At 46.2% G+C, this 17,242-nt stretch overlaps 3 protein-coding genes across 4 annotated transcripts; 2 read left to right on the plus strand and 1 right to left on the minus strand.

Annotated features, from left to right (window-relative positions):
• The first annotated feature begins 8,511 nt into the window (after window positions 1-8,511).
• Window positions 8,512-12,162, plus strand: LOC127302711 (E3 ubiquitin-protein ligase AIRP2-like). The gene is made up of 5 exons (XM_051333254.2): window positions 8,512-8,772; window positions 9,339-9,489; window positions 9,591-9,657; window positions 9,767-10,001; window positions 11,701-12,162. The coding sequence occupies exons 1-5, from the start codon at window positions 8,708-8,710 to the stop codon at window positions 11,909-11,911; spliced, it is 729 nt and encodes a 242-aa protein (XP_051189214.1). The 5' UTR covers window positions 8,512-8,707; the 3' UTR covers window positions 11,912-12,162.
• A 311-nt stretch (window positions 12,163-12,473) lies between these two features.
• On the minus strand, window positions 12,474-13,335 carry LOC127302722 (uncharacterized). Its single transcript, XM_051333263.2, has 2 exons — window positions 12,973-13,335; window positions 12,474-12,874 (listed from the first exon to the last, which is right to left on the minus strand). The coding sequence occupies exons 1-2, from the start codon at window positions 13,229-13,231 to the stop codon at window positions 12,654-12,656; spliced, it is 480 nt and encodes a 159-aa protein (XP_051189223.1). The 5' UTR covers window positions 13,232-13,335; the 3' UTR covers window positions 12,474-12,653.
• Window positions 13,336-13,343: 8 nt separating this feature from the next.
• LOC127302696 (uncharacterized) lies at window positions 13,344-16,944 on the plus strand. Of its 2 annotated transcripts, none has more exons than XM_051333243.2 (5): window positions 13,344-13,583; window positions 13,846-14,201; window positions 14,510-14,605; window positions 16,168-16,227; window positions 16,472-16,944. In XM_051333243.2, the coding sequence occupies exons 1-5, from the start codon at window positions 13,457-13,459 to the stop codon at window positions 16,697-16,699; spliced, it is 867 nt and encodes a 288-aa protein (XP_051189203.1). In that variant the 5' UTR covers window positions 13,344-13,456; the 3' UTR covers window positions 16,700-16,944. The 2 variants fall into 2 exon arrangements, with proteins under 2 accessions (XP_051189203.1, XP_051189199.1); XM_051333239.2 differs by having other exon boundaries at window positions 13,362-13,583; window positions 13,849-14,201.
• Window positions 16,945-17,242: the final 298 nt, after the last annotated feature.

A 17,242-nucleotide genomic window follows, 5' to 3' on the forward strand; every position in this document is an offset into this window, starting at 1 on the left:
ACATGTTTTAACCAAGTGTCACAATGGGGTACCTCTATGCCGCCTGTACAAAGGTCTAAGGAGAAAGCTCGCATTGGATTTCTCGCTATTGATTATTCTCAACTTAGACATCCATACCGGGACAACATAGACAACAGATAATGGACTCCTCTTTTATGCATAAGCATGTAACAACAATTAATAATTTTCTCATATGAGATTGAGGATGTTTGTCCAAAACTGAAACTTCCACCATGGATCATGGCTTTAGTTAGCGGCCCAATGTTCTTCTCTAACAATATGCATGCTTAACCATAAGGTGGTAGATCTCCCTTACTTCAGACAAGACGAACATGCATAGCAACTCACATGATATTCAACAAAGAATAGTTGATGGCGTCCCCAGTGAACATGGTTATCGCACAACAAGCAACTTAATAAGAGATAAAGTGCATAATTACATATTCAATACCACAATAGTTTTTAAGCTATTTGTCCCATGAGCTATATATTGCAAAGGTGAATGATGGAATTTTAAAGGTAGCACTCAAGCAATTTACTTTGGAATGGCGGGAAATACCATGTAGTAGGTAGGTATGGTGGACACAAATGGCATAGTGGTTGGCTCAAGTATTTTGGATGCATGAGAAGTATTCCCTCTCGATACAAGGTTTAGGCTAGCAAGGCTTATTTGAAACAAACACAAGGATGAACCGGTGCAGCAAAACTCACATAAAAGACATATTGAAAACATTATAAGACTCTACACCGTCTTCCTTGTTGTTCAAACTCAATACTAGAAATTATCTAGACCTTAGAGAAACCAAATATGCAAACCAAATTTTAGCATGCTCTATGTATTTCTTCATTAATGGGTGCAAAGCATATGATGCAAGAGCTTAAACATGAGCACAACAATTGCCAAGTATCACATTACCCAAGACATTTATAGCAATTACTACATGTATCATTTTCCAATTCCAACCATATAACAATTTAACGAAGAAGAAACTTCGCCATGAATACTATGAGTAGAAACCAAGGACATACTTGTCCATATGCTACAGCGGAGCGTGTCTCTCTCCCATAAAGTGAATGCTAGGATCCATTTTATTCAAACAAAACAAAAAAAACAAAAACAAACCGACGCTCCAAGCAAAGCACATAAGATGTGATGGAATAAAAATATAGTTTCAGGGGAGGAACCTGATAATGTTGTCGATGAAGAAGGGGATGCCTTGGGCATCCCCAAGCTTAGACGCTTGAGTCTTCTTAATATATGCAAGGGTGAACCACCGGGGCATCCCCAAGCTTAGAGCTTTCACTCTCCTTGATCATGTTGCATCATACTCCTCTCTTGATCCTTGAAAACTTCCTCCACACCAAACTTAGAACAACTCATTAGAGGGTTAGTGACAATAAAAATTAACATATTCAGAGGTGACACAATCATTCTTAACACTTCTGGACATTGCATAAAGCTACTGGACATTAGTGGATCAAAGAAATTCATCCAACATAGCAAAAGAGGCAATGCGAAATAAAAGGCAGAATCTGTCAAAACAGAACAGTTCGTATTGACGAATTTTATTAGGCCACCAGACTTGCTCAAATGAAAATGCTCAAATTGAATGAAAGTTGCGTACATATCTGAGGATCATGCACGTAAATTGGCTTAATTTTCTGAGCTACCTACAGGGAGGTAGACCCAGATTCGTGACAGCAAAGAAATCTGGAACTGCGCAGTAATCCAAATCTAGTACTTACTTTACTATCAAAGACTTTACTTGGCACAACAAAACACTAAACTAAGATAAGGAGAGGTTGCTACAGTAGTAAACAACTTCCAAGACACAAAATAAGAACAAAGTACTGTAGGTAAAAACATGGGTTGTCTCCCATAAGCGCTTTTCTTTAACGCCTTTCAGCTAGGCGCAAAGTGTGTATCAAGTATTATCAAGAGACGAAGTGTCAACATCATAATTTGTTCTAATAATAGAATCAAAAGGTAACTTCATTCTCTTTCTAGGGAAGTGTTCCATACCTTTCTTGAGAGGAAATTGATATTTTATATTACCTTCCTTCATATCAATGATAGCACCAACAATTCAAGAAAAGGTCTTCCCAATATAATGGGACAAGATGCATTGCATTCAATATCCAAGACAACAAAATCAACGGGACCAAGGTTATTGTTAACGGTAATGCGAACATTATCAACTTTCCCCAAAGGTTTCTTTGTAGAATGATCAGCAAGATTAACATCCAAATAACAATTTTTCAGCGGTGGCAAGTCAAGCATATTATAAATTTTCTTAGGCATAACAGAAATACTTGCACCAAGATCACATAAAGCATTACAATCAAAATCTTTAACCTTCATCTTAATGATGGGCTCCCAACCATCCTCTAGCTTTCTAGGAATAGAGGCTTCGCGCTCTAGTTTCTCTTCTCTAGCTTTTATGAGAGCATTTGTAATATGTTGCGTGAAAGCCAAATTTATAGCACTAGCATTAGGACTTTTAGCAAGTTTTTGCAAGAACTTTATAACTTCAGAGATGTGGCAATCATCAAAATTCAAACCATTATAATCTAAAGCAATGGGATCATCATCCCCAATGTTGGAAAAATTTCAGCAGCTTTATCACAAGCGCTTTCAAATAGCTTTAGCAGCTTTCAGCAGTTTCTCGCTTTGCATTAGAAGTGGAAACATTGCTAACACCAATTCTTTTATTATTATTAGTAGGAGGTGCAGCAACATGTGTAGCATTAGCATTACAAGTGGTGGTAATAGTCCAAACTTTAGCTATATTCTTCTCTTTAGCTAGTTTTTCATTTTCTTCTCTATCCCACCTAGCACGCAGTTCAGCCATTAATCTTATATTCTCATTAATTCTAACTTGGATGGCATTTGCTGTAGTAGTAATTTTGTCATGATGATTTCCATTAGGCAAAACTTTCGATTTCAAAAGATCAACATCAGCAGCAAGACTATCAACTTTAGAAGCAAGTATATCAATTTTCCCAAGCTTTTCTTCAACAGATTTGTTAAAAGCAGTTTGTGTACTAATAAATTCTTTAAGCATGACTTCAAGTCCAGGGGGTGAATTCCTATTATTGTTGTAAGAATTCCCATAAGAATTACCATAGCCGTTGCCATTATTATAAGGATATGGCCTATAGTTGTTACTAGAATTGTTCCGGTAAGCATTGTTGTTGAAATTATTATTTTTAATAAAGTTTACATCAACATGTTCTTCTTGTGCAACCAATGAAGCTAACGGAACATTATTAGGATCAATATTAGTCCTATCATTCACAAGCATAGACATAATAGCATCAATCTTATCACTCAAGGAAGAGGTTTCTTCACAATTTACCTTCTTACCTTGTGGAGCTCTTTCCGTGTGCCATTCAGAGTAGTTGATCATCATATTATCAAGAAGCTTTGTTGCTTCACCAAGAGTGATGGACATAAAGGTACCTCCAGCAGCTGAATCCAATAAATTCATGAAGAAAAATTTAGTCCTGCATAGAAGGTTTGGATGATCATCCAAGTAGTCAGTCCATGGGTTGGGCAATTTTTAACCAAAGATTTCATTCTTTCCCAAGCTTGAGCAACATGTTCAGTATCTAATTGTTTAAAATTCATTATGCTACTCATCAAAGATATAATTTTAGCAGGGGGATAATATCTACCAATAAAAGCATCCTTGCATTTAGTCCATGAATCAATACTATTCTTAGGCAGAGATAGCAACCAATCTTTAGCTCTTCCTCTTAATGAGAAAGGGAACAATTTTAATTTTATAATGTCACCATCTACATCTTTATATTTTTGCATTTCACATAGTTCAACAAAATTGTTAAGATGGGCAGCAAGATCATCAGAACTAACACTGCAAAAATTGCTCTCGCATAACAAGATTCAAAAGAAAGGTGTTTAATTTCAAAGAATTCTGCTGTAGTAGCAGGTGGAGCAATAGGTGTGCATAAGAAATCATTATTATTTGTGGTTGTGAAGTCACACAACTTAGTATTTTCAGGGGTAGCCATTTTAGCAACAGTAAATAAAGCAAACTAGATAAAGTAAATGCAAGTAACTAATTTTTTTTTGTGTTTTTGATATAGCAAACAAGATAGCAAATAAAGTAAAACTAGCAACTAATTTTTTTGTATTTTGATTTAGTGCAGCAAACAAAGTAGTAAATAAAACTAAGCAAGACAAAAACAAAGTAAAGAGATTGAGAAGTGGAGACTCCTTGCAGCGTGTCTTGATCTCCCGGCAAGAACGGCGCCGAAAAAGAGCTTGATGGCGTGTAACTCACACGTTCGTTGGGAACCCCAAGAGGAAGGTATGATGCGCACAGCAGCAAGTTTTCCTCGTAAAGAAACCAAGGTTTATCGAACCAGGAGGAGCCAAGAAGCACGTTGAAGGTTGATGGCGGCGGGATGTAGTGCGGTGCAACACCAGGGATTCCTACGCCAACGTGGAACCCGCACAACACAACCAAAGTACTTTGCCCCAACGAAACAGTGAGGTTGTCAATCTCACCGGCTTGCTGTAACAAAGGATTAACCGTATTGTGTGGAAGATGATTGTTTGCAGAAAACAAGAGAACAAAGATTGCAAGAGATTGTATTTCAAGATAGAGAATTGGACCGGGGTCCACAGCTCACTAGAGGTGTCTCTCCCATAAGATAAACAAGATGTTGGGTGAACAAATTACAGCTTGGGCAATTGACAAATAAAGAGGGCATGACCATGCACATACATATCATGATGAGTATAGTGAGATTTAATTGGGCATTACGACAAAGTACATAGACCGCCATCCAACTCGCATCTATGCCTAAAAAGTCCACCTTCAAAGTTATCATCCGAACCCCTCCGCATTAAGTTGCAAAGCAACAGACAATTGCATTAAGTATGGTGCGTAATGTAATCAACAACTACATCCTTAGACATAGCATCAATGTTTTATCCCTAGTGGCAACAGAGAACACAACCTTAGAACTTTCATCCTTGTCCCGGTGTCAATGCAGCATGAACCCACTATCGAGCATAAATACTCCCTCTTGGAGTTACAAGCATCTACTTGGCCAGAGCATCTACTAGTAACGGAGAGCATGCAAGATCATAAACAACACATAGATATAACTTTGATAATCAACATAACAAGTATTCTCTATTCATCGGATCCCAACAAACGCAACATATAGAATTACAGATAGATGATCTTGATCATGTTAGGCAGCTCACAAGATCCGACAATGATAGCACAATGGGGAGAAGACAACCATCTAGCTACTGCTATGGACCCATAGTCCAGGGGTAGACTACTCACACATCACTCCGGAGGCGACCATGGCGGCGTAGAGTCCTCCGGAGATGATTCCCTCTCCCAGGGTGCCGGAGGCGATCTCTGGATCCCCGAGATGGGATCGGCGGCGGCGGCGTCTCCGGGAAGGTTTTCCGTATCGTGGCTCTCGGTGCGGGGGTTTCGCAACGGAGGCTTTAAGTAGGCGGAAGGGCAGGTCGGAGGCGGCACGAGGGCCCCACACCACAGGCCGCGCGGCCAAGGGGGGCGCCGCCTAGGGTCCGGCACCTCGTGGCCCCACTTCGTCTCCTCTTCGGACTTCTGGAAGCTTCGTGGCAAAATAGGACCCTGGGCGTTGATTTCGCCCAATTCCGAGAATATTTCGTTACTAGGATTTCTGAAACCAAAAACAGCAGAAACAAAGAATCGGCACTTCGGCATCTTGTTAATAGGTTAGTTCCAGAAAATGCACGAATATGACATAAAGTGTGCATAAAACATGTAGATAACATCAATAATGTGGCATGGAACATAAGAAATTATCGATACGTCGGAGACGTATCAGCCATGATGACGCGCACGGGTGCAGGCACCTCGCCTGTTTTCCACGCAAGTCCTGACACATCTAGTCAGGCTCAGTTGGTCCCCGCTCCTTGACCGCACCTGGCCAAGGATAGGCGGTTCCCAAGTCCTTCCCGGGGCAATCCGGACCACACCTTGGCCTGGCTGCCTTGCTTCTTCGTCCACAACCCCTTTTCCTGGGGCAACCCCGGAAGGAGACCAGACATCTCCTTTCCTAGCTTGTCCTATTCTCCTTAATCTCTCCATTCGTCTTGGTCCACCTTCGTCCGATAGTGCTTGTCCACCACTGGGTGCCTACGTCAAAGGGTAACTCTTAGCGTAGTTACACTTATTTTACCATGGCACGTACCTAGCTTGCTCATTGTGATCGTGACTGGGGCGCCGTGGGCTGGAGTCCACGCGCCGCGGCGTAATCGTAGGGACCCTCGATCCCATTACGCTGACATGCTTCATCGTGCGTTGTCCGTCACATTTCGGGTGCGTTTGTTTTATGCTCTATAAGAAGGCCAAGGAATTGAGGGACGCGACGCCGGCCATCGAGAAGCCGCACTCGTCTATCATGGCGTGCATGGTTGACGCTGCGACGCACGCCGCCTAACGGGCAGAGCAGGCTGCCCAGATGGAGGTGGTCGCAACGGCTAGGTGGACGTCGGTCATCGAGAGGCAGGACGTCAAGCTCGACCTGATCAAGGCTAGCGTGGCGACAAAGACGAGGGAGGAGGACGTAGCGATGCTTTTGGTCGAGACAAGCGGCATGGACGACAACGTCACGGCGTGGTGCGCGGATCCTGGCCGAGAGGAGAGCTCCACCGCCGTACCAGGCCAGCAACGTTGCACCACCGGCGACATCCACTCCATCGGCGACAACAGAGAACCCACCGGCGACAAAGGCTTCACCGGAGGAGGTGCCTTCTACGCCCGTGGATGATCTCGCCATTTGCAGTGATTTGCGATGAAGTGAATCGTTGAGATTATTTGATCACTAAGTGATCGGCGACCTATTTAAATTTATATTTGAATTTATTTGGAGGCCAAGGCTGGGACTGGAGACTCGTCCGAGTGATAGCGCGGAGCAGGGAAGGATTTGCAGGACGTACATGTAGCGACAGTACAGGAGGTTAAGCGATAACGATAGGAGAGCGCTGAGCGTCCCCCGGGGTATTAAAACGTTTGATCCTCCGGGTGGAGAGGGCGCCACGTGTCCAGTCAAAGTAAACAAGCGCTCGCTGACACGATCATCGATCAAAACTACACGCAACGAGACCCCGTCCCCACCTCCCGTGTCCGCTCTCGATCTGCGGTAACCGGCGCCCGCCTGGCCGCCTCTCCACCGCACCTCCGCTGCAAGAAAAATGCCGCCGCCGCCACTGCAAAAACCGCCGGCGAGGTCCTCCGATGGGCCTCGCTAGGAAGAAACTCCCCTAATCCCAAGCAGCACCTCCATCCTCCCCTGGTAGCATCCTCTCCCTCTCCCTATAAGCTATTCGCTCGCAGGCTCGCAGCACCGCCTCCTCTCATGGTATCACCTTTGCCGGAGCCGGAGAAGACGCTGACGTGGTCTTGCAGCAACATCGCCGGCCGCTTGCAGCAATGTCGGCGGCCTATAGTAGCAACGCCGCCGTCCTGTGGCCGCATCTCCACCTGCCGCTGGGAGCAACGCCGGCGGCCTATAGTAGCAACGGCGCCGGCTGGTGGCCGCATCTCCACCTGCCGCTGGGAGCAACGCCGCCGGCCTGTGGACGCATCTCCGGCTGCCGCTGGGAGCAACGCCGGCATCCTGTGGCAGCATGGCCGGCTGCCGCTTTTACCAACGCAGGCTGCCGCTGGTAGCATGCCCGCAGGCAGCTGGGACCAACGCCATCCGCCGCTTATAGCATCGCAGGCTGCCGCCGCTGCTCGGAGGTAGGTTGGCCATGTTTTGTAGCAGCTCCGGCCTCTGCTCGCCGCAGGGCCGTACGACACAATCAGCAACACCACATCCACCCAGCTTGGAAGCGCCGGTCGTCCTCGCCGGAGATAGGAGAAAGAGAGGTTGCAGTGGGATTGGGGATCGTGTTAGACGGCGGTAGGCTCATCGGTGGCAGCTGCCGTGGCAACACACCACCGAGTCTCAGCCGGCGGCACGGGATTCATCTCGTGGAGGAGGAGAGGTGCTAAGTGACTAAGAGATATGGGAAAGCCAGGGGAAGGAGATGGGCCTCTGCCAGGAAGTGGAGGATGGGGCGAGCGGAAGGAAGAGATAAGGCAGGAGGAAGACGAGAGGAGGAGATAAGGGTGGCGGGGCCCACGTGATTTGTCTCGTTCGTTGACGCGTGGCGCGCTCTGGATGCGGAGGATGCTAGCGTTTGTATCCCCCGGGGTATCAATAGCATTTTCCATAACGATAACACATCAACCTACTCTGTCGTCGGTTCTCTCTCTCTAGTCTGTACCGCGGGTCCGGGTCCGGGTCCTGTCGAGCGTCCAGCGCACCGTGGCGCGCTCTCGCGCCTCCCGACGCTTCCACGCCCGCCGCGACACACGTGGCGCCAGTCTGCGCATCCGGCACGCGCGCACACTCGCCTCTGCCTCCCCCATTCCTCTTCCTTCCCCTCCTCCTCTCCCTTCTTCAAAAGACCACTCCTCCACCGCACCGCACCCACCCCGCGACCCCGAATCCCCAATGCGACCGCAGACCTTATCCGCGTAGCTGCACCAGCCTCCCGGACACCGCGATCCAGCCGGAGATTCGGCGCCCTGTGCCGTTGCTGCTGGTGCTGGTTCTGGCGGTGTTGATTTCCCGACCTCCCGGGGTTGGATGAGAAGGGCGGCGGCGGCGGAGGAGGATGCGGAAGGCGTACAGGGACTCCCTCAAGGTGCTCGAAGCTGACATCCAGCACGCCAACACCCTGTAAGCACCCCCGATTCCCACGCATCCTCTCCCGATTCCGCCCCCCCCCCCCCCCCCCCCCCCCAAATTCGCTTCCTCTCCTCTCTGTCGGTGGGATGGCGCGGCTGTCGGGTTCCCGTGGGGCTGAGGGGACGCCTCGAGCCTTGCAATGCGGCCTGGGCCTGGGGATCGATCCACCGATCGGAGCGTGGGTGGGTGAACCACGCGTCGGTGCCTCCGCCTCGTGAGGTGGGATTCGGCGGTGGGGGCTGGCCCCGCTTGTTCAATTGTCATCATTATCCGTGAGCGCACGGGCAGCCTAGTGGTGCTAGATCGGGAGCAAGAGGACGAGATCGCATGTGCTCGCCATGGCATATTAAAACACCCTGACCCGCCCATGTGTTTCACCCTTCTAAATCATATGCTAATCCGCTGAACGAAAAATGGGATGAGAAGGTACTAGCTAGTGTGATTTAGGGCCCTTTAGGGTGAGGGGGCTGGGATCTCTTCACTGCAGCTGATCTGTCCAGCGAATGATGATGCCAGACGTTCGTTTGCTCATGCCTGCTTAACTTCACGTGCTGCAGGGCGACTGAATTTCCCCGGGAGTACGATGGCGCCTGCCTGCAGATGCGGCTCTCTTTTAGCCCCGCCGCTCACATATTCCTCTTCCTCGTGCAGTGGACTGACTGCAGCCTCGCGGGGGCTCTCGGTCTCCTCAGGATACTCATTTACAAGGTTTCCAGTGATCCAGTCGCATGTTCAGCTGCATCATGCTTTTCTTGGCTCGTTTCCCCCGCTCAGTTTTGCTAATGAGATTGTAGCTCCTCCTTGCGCAGGTCTATGTCGACGGCACCACCACCATGTCCACCCATGAGAGGAAAGCCAGCATCAAGGAATTCTATGGTATGTCATGAGTTACTCGTTTCTTTCTCTAGCTGAGGGTCTAGCCATCATCTATTGCTCAAAACATTCTATATTGTGCTTATCTTCTGGAACCGGAACTGTTGTGCAGCTGTCATATTCCCTTCCCTGCTGCAACTGCAAAGAGGGATCACCGACATGGAGGACAAGAAGCAGAAGGCCGTGTGCATGGAGAGGTACACAAGGAGAGACGGAGACGAAACCAGCAGCCTATCCGATGCCGATGCCGAGAGGGAAGAGGAATGCGGGATCTGCATGGAGATGAACAGCAAAGTCGTGCTGCCCAACTGCACGCACGCTATGTGCCTCAGATGTTACCAGGACTGGTATGCGCAAATTTCCAGTTTCTGCTCCACCATGCATTTCGTGTGACAGCATTTCAGTGGCGTGTATGTAGCCCTTCCCACTCCCCCACAAACGTGCAGCTCTTGATAATGTTGGCTTTATAGATAAGGATACGCCTCTGTTTGGGACTCGTTTTACGTATTGCTATACTTTCTATTCTTCTTCTGTAGAAGCGGTATGTCTCTTGAGAGTAATGGAAGCTGAGCTTTTAATTGACTTATGGAAAGCTTATGCCTCATTTTCAGGTTAATGCACCCAGTTTCTATGCTTTTATAGACTGATACACAATATAGCCCTTGTAAACAGGGCATGATTATGAATGCCCAGTAGCTAAACAGAATAGGGATAGTACTTTATTGATGCATTGTTATTCTATTTATGTTCACTACCATTGGTTTCATCATTCCTGATATGACATCACTAAATGGATGCCCAATTTGGAAGCTGTGGATGCTCTAAAAATGCAGTCACTGTCAATTTAAAAATATTCTGAACTGTATTCTATTGTTCTAAACTACCTGACTCTGCTTTCATCGACCAATGATTGTTAACTTAGTATTTCCTGCCTAATCCAGACAGTCTGCCTATATGTAGTTCAGTTAATTGCAGGATATGATAGTGTAGGCTTAGGTTATCCTTACATTTACTTTTGCTAGCTATTCACTAGTTAGACGTGGTGTGGTTCTAGCAAACACTGATAGGGCCATAGTGGATAATAGAAATTAATTCGTACAGGTGTTCAACTTTTTAACCATTTCTATGCAGTGTTCCTACAATATCTATTATCTTTCTGTTGTCTTGCAGCCCATGCACATCTTTTCTCGTAGCATAACTTGGATTTTTCTCTTAATAGTCTAAAAATGCAGTAACTGACAACTTAAAAATATATTCTGAACTGTATTGTACTGTTCTTTGTTCTGAACAACCCTACTCTGCTTTTTGTTGAGCACTGATTGTTTACCTAGTTGTTGGTTCATTTCAGTATGCACCCTGTCTAATCCAGACGGTCTGCTCATATGTAGTTCAATTGATTGCAGGGTATGATAGTGCAGGATTAGGTTATAGTAGTTACATTTTATCTCGATTATTATTGGTTTCATCATTCCTGATATGAGTAAAGTTACGAATCGGATGTCCAACTTGCAAGCTGCAGATGGTATTAAAATGCAGCCAGTGAAAACTTAAACATATTCTGAATTGAATTATGTTGTTCTTTGTTCTGAACAATCAACCCTGCATCTTTATTGAGCACTGATTGCTAATTTTCAGTGCATACCCTGTCTAATCCAGACAGTCTGCATATATGTAGTTCAATTAACTGCAGGATATGGTAATGTAGGCTTAGGTCATGCTTACATTTACTTTTGCTAGCTATTCACTAGTTAGACGTGGTATGGGTTCTGCAGATCAACCAAGTTTCATGTGTTGGCCAGTACTGATAGTGTCATGTTGGATAATTGCAATTTGCTTGTTCAGGCGTATCACTTTCTAACCAATTCCATGCGGTGTCCCTACAACATCTATGATTTGTCCATGTCCTTGCAACCTATGCACACCTCTTCAAGTAGCGTAACTTGGATTGTTCTTTTATACTCCGGAGCTGCGATGTGGTTATGATCATTACAGCGTCTGTTTGCTGTTCTGAAGCAATGCCTTAACAGAAAATATTGTGTGCTGCAGGAACTCAAGATCACAGTCCTGTCCATTCTGCCGGGACAACCTGAAGAAGACTGACCCTGGTGACTTGTGGATCTACGTCGAGGAGCAAGACGTGGTCGACATGGAGACGGTGTCGAGAGAGAACCTCAGAAGGCTGTTCATGTATATAAACAAGCTGCCTCTGATTGTGCCTGATGTCATCTTCAGTGTTTATGATTCCCACATAAAATGAATGGCACTTGTCTCCTATCAAGGTCCTCAGCCAAGTGCCCTGTTCATTAATCTATGCCCGAAGCCCTCTGATTCCATGCTTATACTCAAGCTCTTCGAAATGCCTGGACTGTCGCGTTTATAGTCGCAAACCTTCTGTTTGCTTTTTAGATCTTATTTAGTGCATGCTTCCATGCTTAAGTTAAGCATATCCAGCCAGTTTGTATATATCTGACATTGGCTCTGTTAATAGAGAACTCGAGCTTGCCCCGAGTGGAGGCTGCGCTGTTTGCTTTTCTCGCATGTTTCTTCCTGTTGTATAAGTTGCTTTCAGGTCTGAGCACTGAAGTTGGTACATGCTCCCAGGAATGGTTCAGGGTCATTATCATTTCTGTATCAGCTGTTTATGCTGCATATTATTTGCTGGTTATTGCTAGCGAAATTGACATGACAGCAATAAGTTACATTAAAGAAGTTGCGTCAAATCTTGTGATCTCGCTGAGAAAACTTTTCACTGTGACAACTTATAACTGAGTTTGCTCATCAGCTAATAATGTTTGCATTTGGAATGCCAGCAACTCAGCAAGTCAGAAACAACAGAATTATCAAATACACCCATATTGTACTGAGATGTTATAATTTCATACTATTGAACAGCTCAATCCTGAATTAGATTCAGAAAATATCATTTTGAGCACAACAACAGCAAAATTGGCAGAGTGAGCAAGCTTTTTGATGCTCTCTGATCCTGGCCCTGATTATTCCTAGAGATCCATGTACATCCGGTAGGCATTCCTCTGCGGCGAGTAGTAGCCCTCGACGGTGGCGTCGACCTGGAACCCGGCCTTCCGGTACAGCGCCACCGCGGCCGTCCTCGCCGGGTCGACATGGAGGGACACCCGCTGGACCCGCTTCCTCCGGCACCTCTCGACGGCGGCCTGCAGCAGCGCGTCGCCGAGCCCCTGTCTCCGGCAGCTCTCCTTCACTGCACAGACGCAACAAGAAAGTTCAGACCAAAAGTTTGCTGCGGCTCTGTAATGGTTTTATCGACGGGACGAGTGTTGTCAGTGCGGGGCGTCTCACCGGCGAGCTTGGTGATAGAGGCACAGAGGGAGGTGGCGCAGGTGTACATGGCGTACCCGGTGACCTCCTCGTCGTCGCCGGCGCCGGCCGTCGAGTAGATCAGGCCCGTGTTCCGGCGCTTGAGCTCGTCGTGGAAGGAGCGCGCCAGCGACTCGTGCTTCGGGAAGATCCTCTTCTCCAGCCGCACGATTTCATCGATGACGCGGCCGGCGCGCTCCTGCGAAGGGTCCAGCTCGAGGATCGTCGCGACCGCCGCCATAGCTCGTGACGAAGGGAGCGAGCAAGTGCGCGAGCTCCGTTTTGCAGTTCGGCCCCCCGCTTCTTCCCGATTATCAGTAGACACAGCAGCAAAACGGGAGAATATGAATATCCGTGGAACGGAAGGGTCCGAAAGCAAAAAAGAAGTCCAAAACCCCTAATCCCCCCTCCACTGCTTCTTCCTCTGGTGACGGTTTGCGGCGCCGCCGACGAGTCACTCAGCGAGATGGCGAGCTCAGCGCTGAGACGGTCTCTGCCGGCCCGCGGCTTGATCCGCCGTCTCCTCCCTTCCGACCCACCGTCCTCCGCCGCCGCCGCCGCCTCATCCTCGTTCCGTCGCTCCTTCCAGTCCGGTGAGGACCCGCACACCTGACCTCTCCTTTTCCGTGCAGTATTTCCAACGCCTCTTGCCGCATACGCACTCAGATCACCCTTTCTCTATCCCCGATACAACCAAAGATCGGACCGGGTAACGGCCGGAGCCGCTAGAGATCTAGGTTTACCGTGCTCAGAACCATCATTTTGTGATGGCGGCATGCGTGTTACTCGGGGAATCGATGTTTACAATGTTTCGGCGATGTTTTTTTTTTTTTGACGTGCTTGTTTGCTTCGCAGCAGAGGGCGTGGGCGAGAGCGCGGACGCGTTTGAAAACCGGTTGTTTGAGCAGACGGGGCAAGCTGACAATTCGTTCTTTGGGAAGCTCGATGGGAGTAGGAACTCCTTCAGAAGACAAGGCGCGGGATCTGGGATGGGTGACTGGGGTCGGCCCGGTGGCAGGGGTAACTCTGAGTTTGGTGACAGGGAGGGCTCTCTGTTTGGTGGGAGCATGGACGATTCCTTGAACGATGGCATGAACGAGAAGTTGGATAACGCGGCCCGCACCTTTCATATGACGGACGAGGTCGAGGAAGATGACTATGATTTCAGGCCAGATGTGAATTACAGGCGAGGCTCGACCTACAATGTTAAGGTAAGAGGGATACCTGTTCATCACTTCAATGGTTCAAGTACTCGAAGTTCATTTTAGGCCATACAAGTATTCAGGAAACGTGGCTAAATGGTGAGCTAGATTTTGCAGTTATCCACACAATGTGGTACTCTTTTGTAGATAGGTGTTTGTGAAAACAGAAAATCAACTGTTGCCTAAACAACCGTATACCACAAGAACATAATGTTCTATCTCTCTGAATTACATTTACTATTTACTTATGCAAGGATATTATGTACTAGAGTGACACTCTTCTAACACCAGGTTTTATTCAACTCTACTGCATTCAGGATCTTGACCTTACAAGACCTGCAGCCGCAAGGAGCACCCCTAGACCTCAGTTTGAAACAACCACGAAGGATGTTCTAAGGAAAGCCGATTTTAGGGTAAGTACATCTACTTTTGGCAACATACTTGAACTTGCACATTTTTTGTTTTAAATTTAGTGGTAGATAGATTTTAGTACTTCGCTACTTTGCCAGCTTGTAAATTATGGATCTTGCAAGCATGTAAATTTCAGAACCGTTAACTAATATGAAGTTCAGGTATACAATGAATGTGGTAAGCCCCAAACGGCATTTTTATCGTGAATTGAGGAGTAAGTCATAGCAATGAATATAGCATCACGCCAGTGCTAATTTACCCAAACATCTTGTTACACTACCTAGAGCTGTGAGGTTCATACATTTTCTCTTGATGCTTCCTATCCTTCTATTTGTGTTTAGCAATTATTAACATCAGTATGGTACTATGGTGAACTGACATGCTGCTTGTTACCCTGTTGACTTGAGTTATTTCTTCTAACTTTCTAAGATGATGCCGATATTGAAACAGTGTGGAAACCAGAAATTGTTGGGATGTTATGTGAGCATGAAACATACTATTTCCTATTTTTCTTATTTCCAGAAGTTGCTCCTGTGTTACAACAGAAACCTCATTCTGCTACAGACTAGTATTGCAACCTCCTGCATTGCATAACAAGATGAAAAATGATATAACCATAATACCAATCAATACAAAGAAGGTAGAAACTTTTCAAGACGAAGAACATATCCATTGGAAAGTTCTGTGAGGTAACAACCCAATTAGCACAAGGCAACAACCTTAAACTAATCAGCACAAAAAGAACTGCAGCAACCTTAACACGAACCTTCTCAAGCACAACAGTGAAGTTGTTCCCCGCCGATCAATATAATGAACTTGTTGAATCTTTTGTTCATGCTGCCTAGAGCCTTTCTCATCAAGCTTGTTCACATTGATTATCTCATCCCAAAATAACTGTTTCTAAAACTTTCTTGAAGTACAGTGACAATTGTTCTGTCCTGCATACATCATGTGCTTGTGAACAGGCATCATACAAACCTTCTCGTACAAAAACTGCACATACATCAAACATCTACAGGCAGAACTATAAAAGGAACGTGAACCTACGCATATAGAACATGCGCTCGTGTGAGACAGCGAGCTGGGTGACTGCATTCAGGGTGAGGGATCTCAGAGGAAGACACATGCAAAATTGCACTCCCTTCGTTGCGAAACTCAGGACATATATTAGATTAAGACAAAGTTTTGACCAGCAAATACTCCACTGTTAAGTGGTTTATGTGATACCCCCTCCTTGCCAAAATGAGGTGCATATAAGATTTTTCAAAAGTCTAACAATGTCAAGTGACATCAGCTTTATGTCTCACATAAATTGAATAGTAAATAGTAGATTGATTGTTTGTCACAGCCTTGTCTAACCAATCAAAGTACCACCTGCTCAAGTGGTATATGAATTGCTTATCTCTTGGTGCTATGTAACCATTTTTTTTCAATTAATTACCTACTGCTAGACAGCTGTGTACATAGTTTGACCTGCATGATGCATCCCGATATCAGGATATCTTGGGCTATTGCAATTATCTCAAAGATGCAGTTTCTGACCACATGGAATTATTCCTTGCAGAATGTTAGATTCCTCGCCAACTTTCTTACAGAAGCTGGCATTATCATCAAAAGGAATCAGGTAATGATATTTTCCCTGCCTTTATATAGAATAGGAAATTTTTGGGTGAAGACATTCCTGTGTTCCTGGTGTATGTATTAGAAATTTAGACCATGCTTTCTTATATTGTTGACAATAATGCATATTTTATTGTATTTAGAGCTGAATGGCATCTCTAACAAAGGAGTGTCTGATTTCAAATAGCAACAGCCCTTTGCTGATGATGCTTTTGTTGAGGTGGCTAACATATTGATCGGCTCTGCAGACCAAGATAAGCGCGAAAGCTCAGCGCAAGGTTGCGAGGGAGATCAAAACAGCGCGTGCACTGGGGCTAATGCCTTTCACGACGATGGGCAAGAGGCCATTCATCTTTGGCAGAAGCGTGGAGGAGGACCCTTCAGAGGAGGAATATGGGTATGACTTTGTCGAGCAGAAGGACGCTGGGCCTGAAGACGAAGCTGGTGATGCCGTGCCCGATGTGGAGGCCGCTTAGACGCTCTAGGGCCTTTGTTTTCTGCAACCCCTCCCTTTCTTGCGTTTCCTCTCACTTGGCGCGTGCCTGACGCTGCCTTTTGATTGCTTGGAGAATAGACCAGCTGCACTTAAGCTGTAGTAGCATCCAATAAACTGTAGTAGCTTGGAGAGCATACCAGAGTCCAGGCTGGAGGGCATGTGACTTATATGTATGAGATCTTGCATTTGTCTCTGCGCTGGTAGGTTCAGTTCTCTCTTTGATGATTTTCCCACCTCGATTCCTTGAAGTACTTTGAAGATTCGATTCTTTTTTACTACCAGTACCACATAATGAGTATATGCTTTTGCTTATGGTTTCGAAAGGAGATATGCCCCCTGCTCAATTTGCCTTGTGAATTGTGATGTTGACCTGCGCCAGCACGGCGGTTGGTCATAGCTACCCAGCACCGCCCTTATTTATTTCCATTTTGTTGAGGTTTGGTGCCGTGTCGGTGTGCTGTTGTTGGTTGCACGTCTCAACTCTGAAGTGTCGCTATCAAGTAAAATGGTACCGGAGTAGAGA

The sequence above is a fragment of the Lolium perenne genome, chromosome 1 (genome assembly GCF_019359855.2).
Source record: "Lolium perenne isolate Kyuss_39 chromosome 1, Kyuss_2.0, whole genome shotgun sequence".
NCBI classification, from domain to species: Eukaryota; Viridiplantae; Streptophyta; class Magnoliopsida; order Poales; family Poaceae; genus Lolium; species Lolium perenne.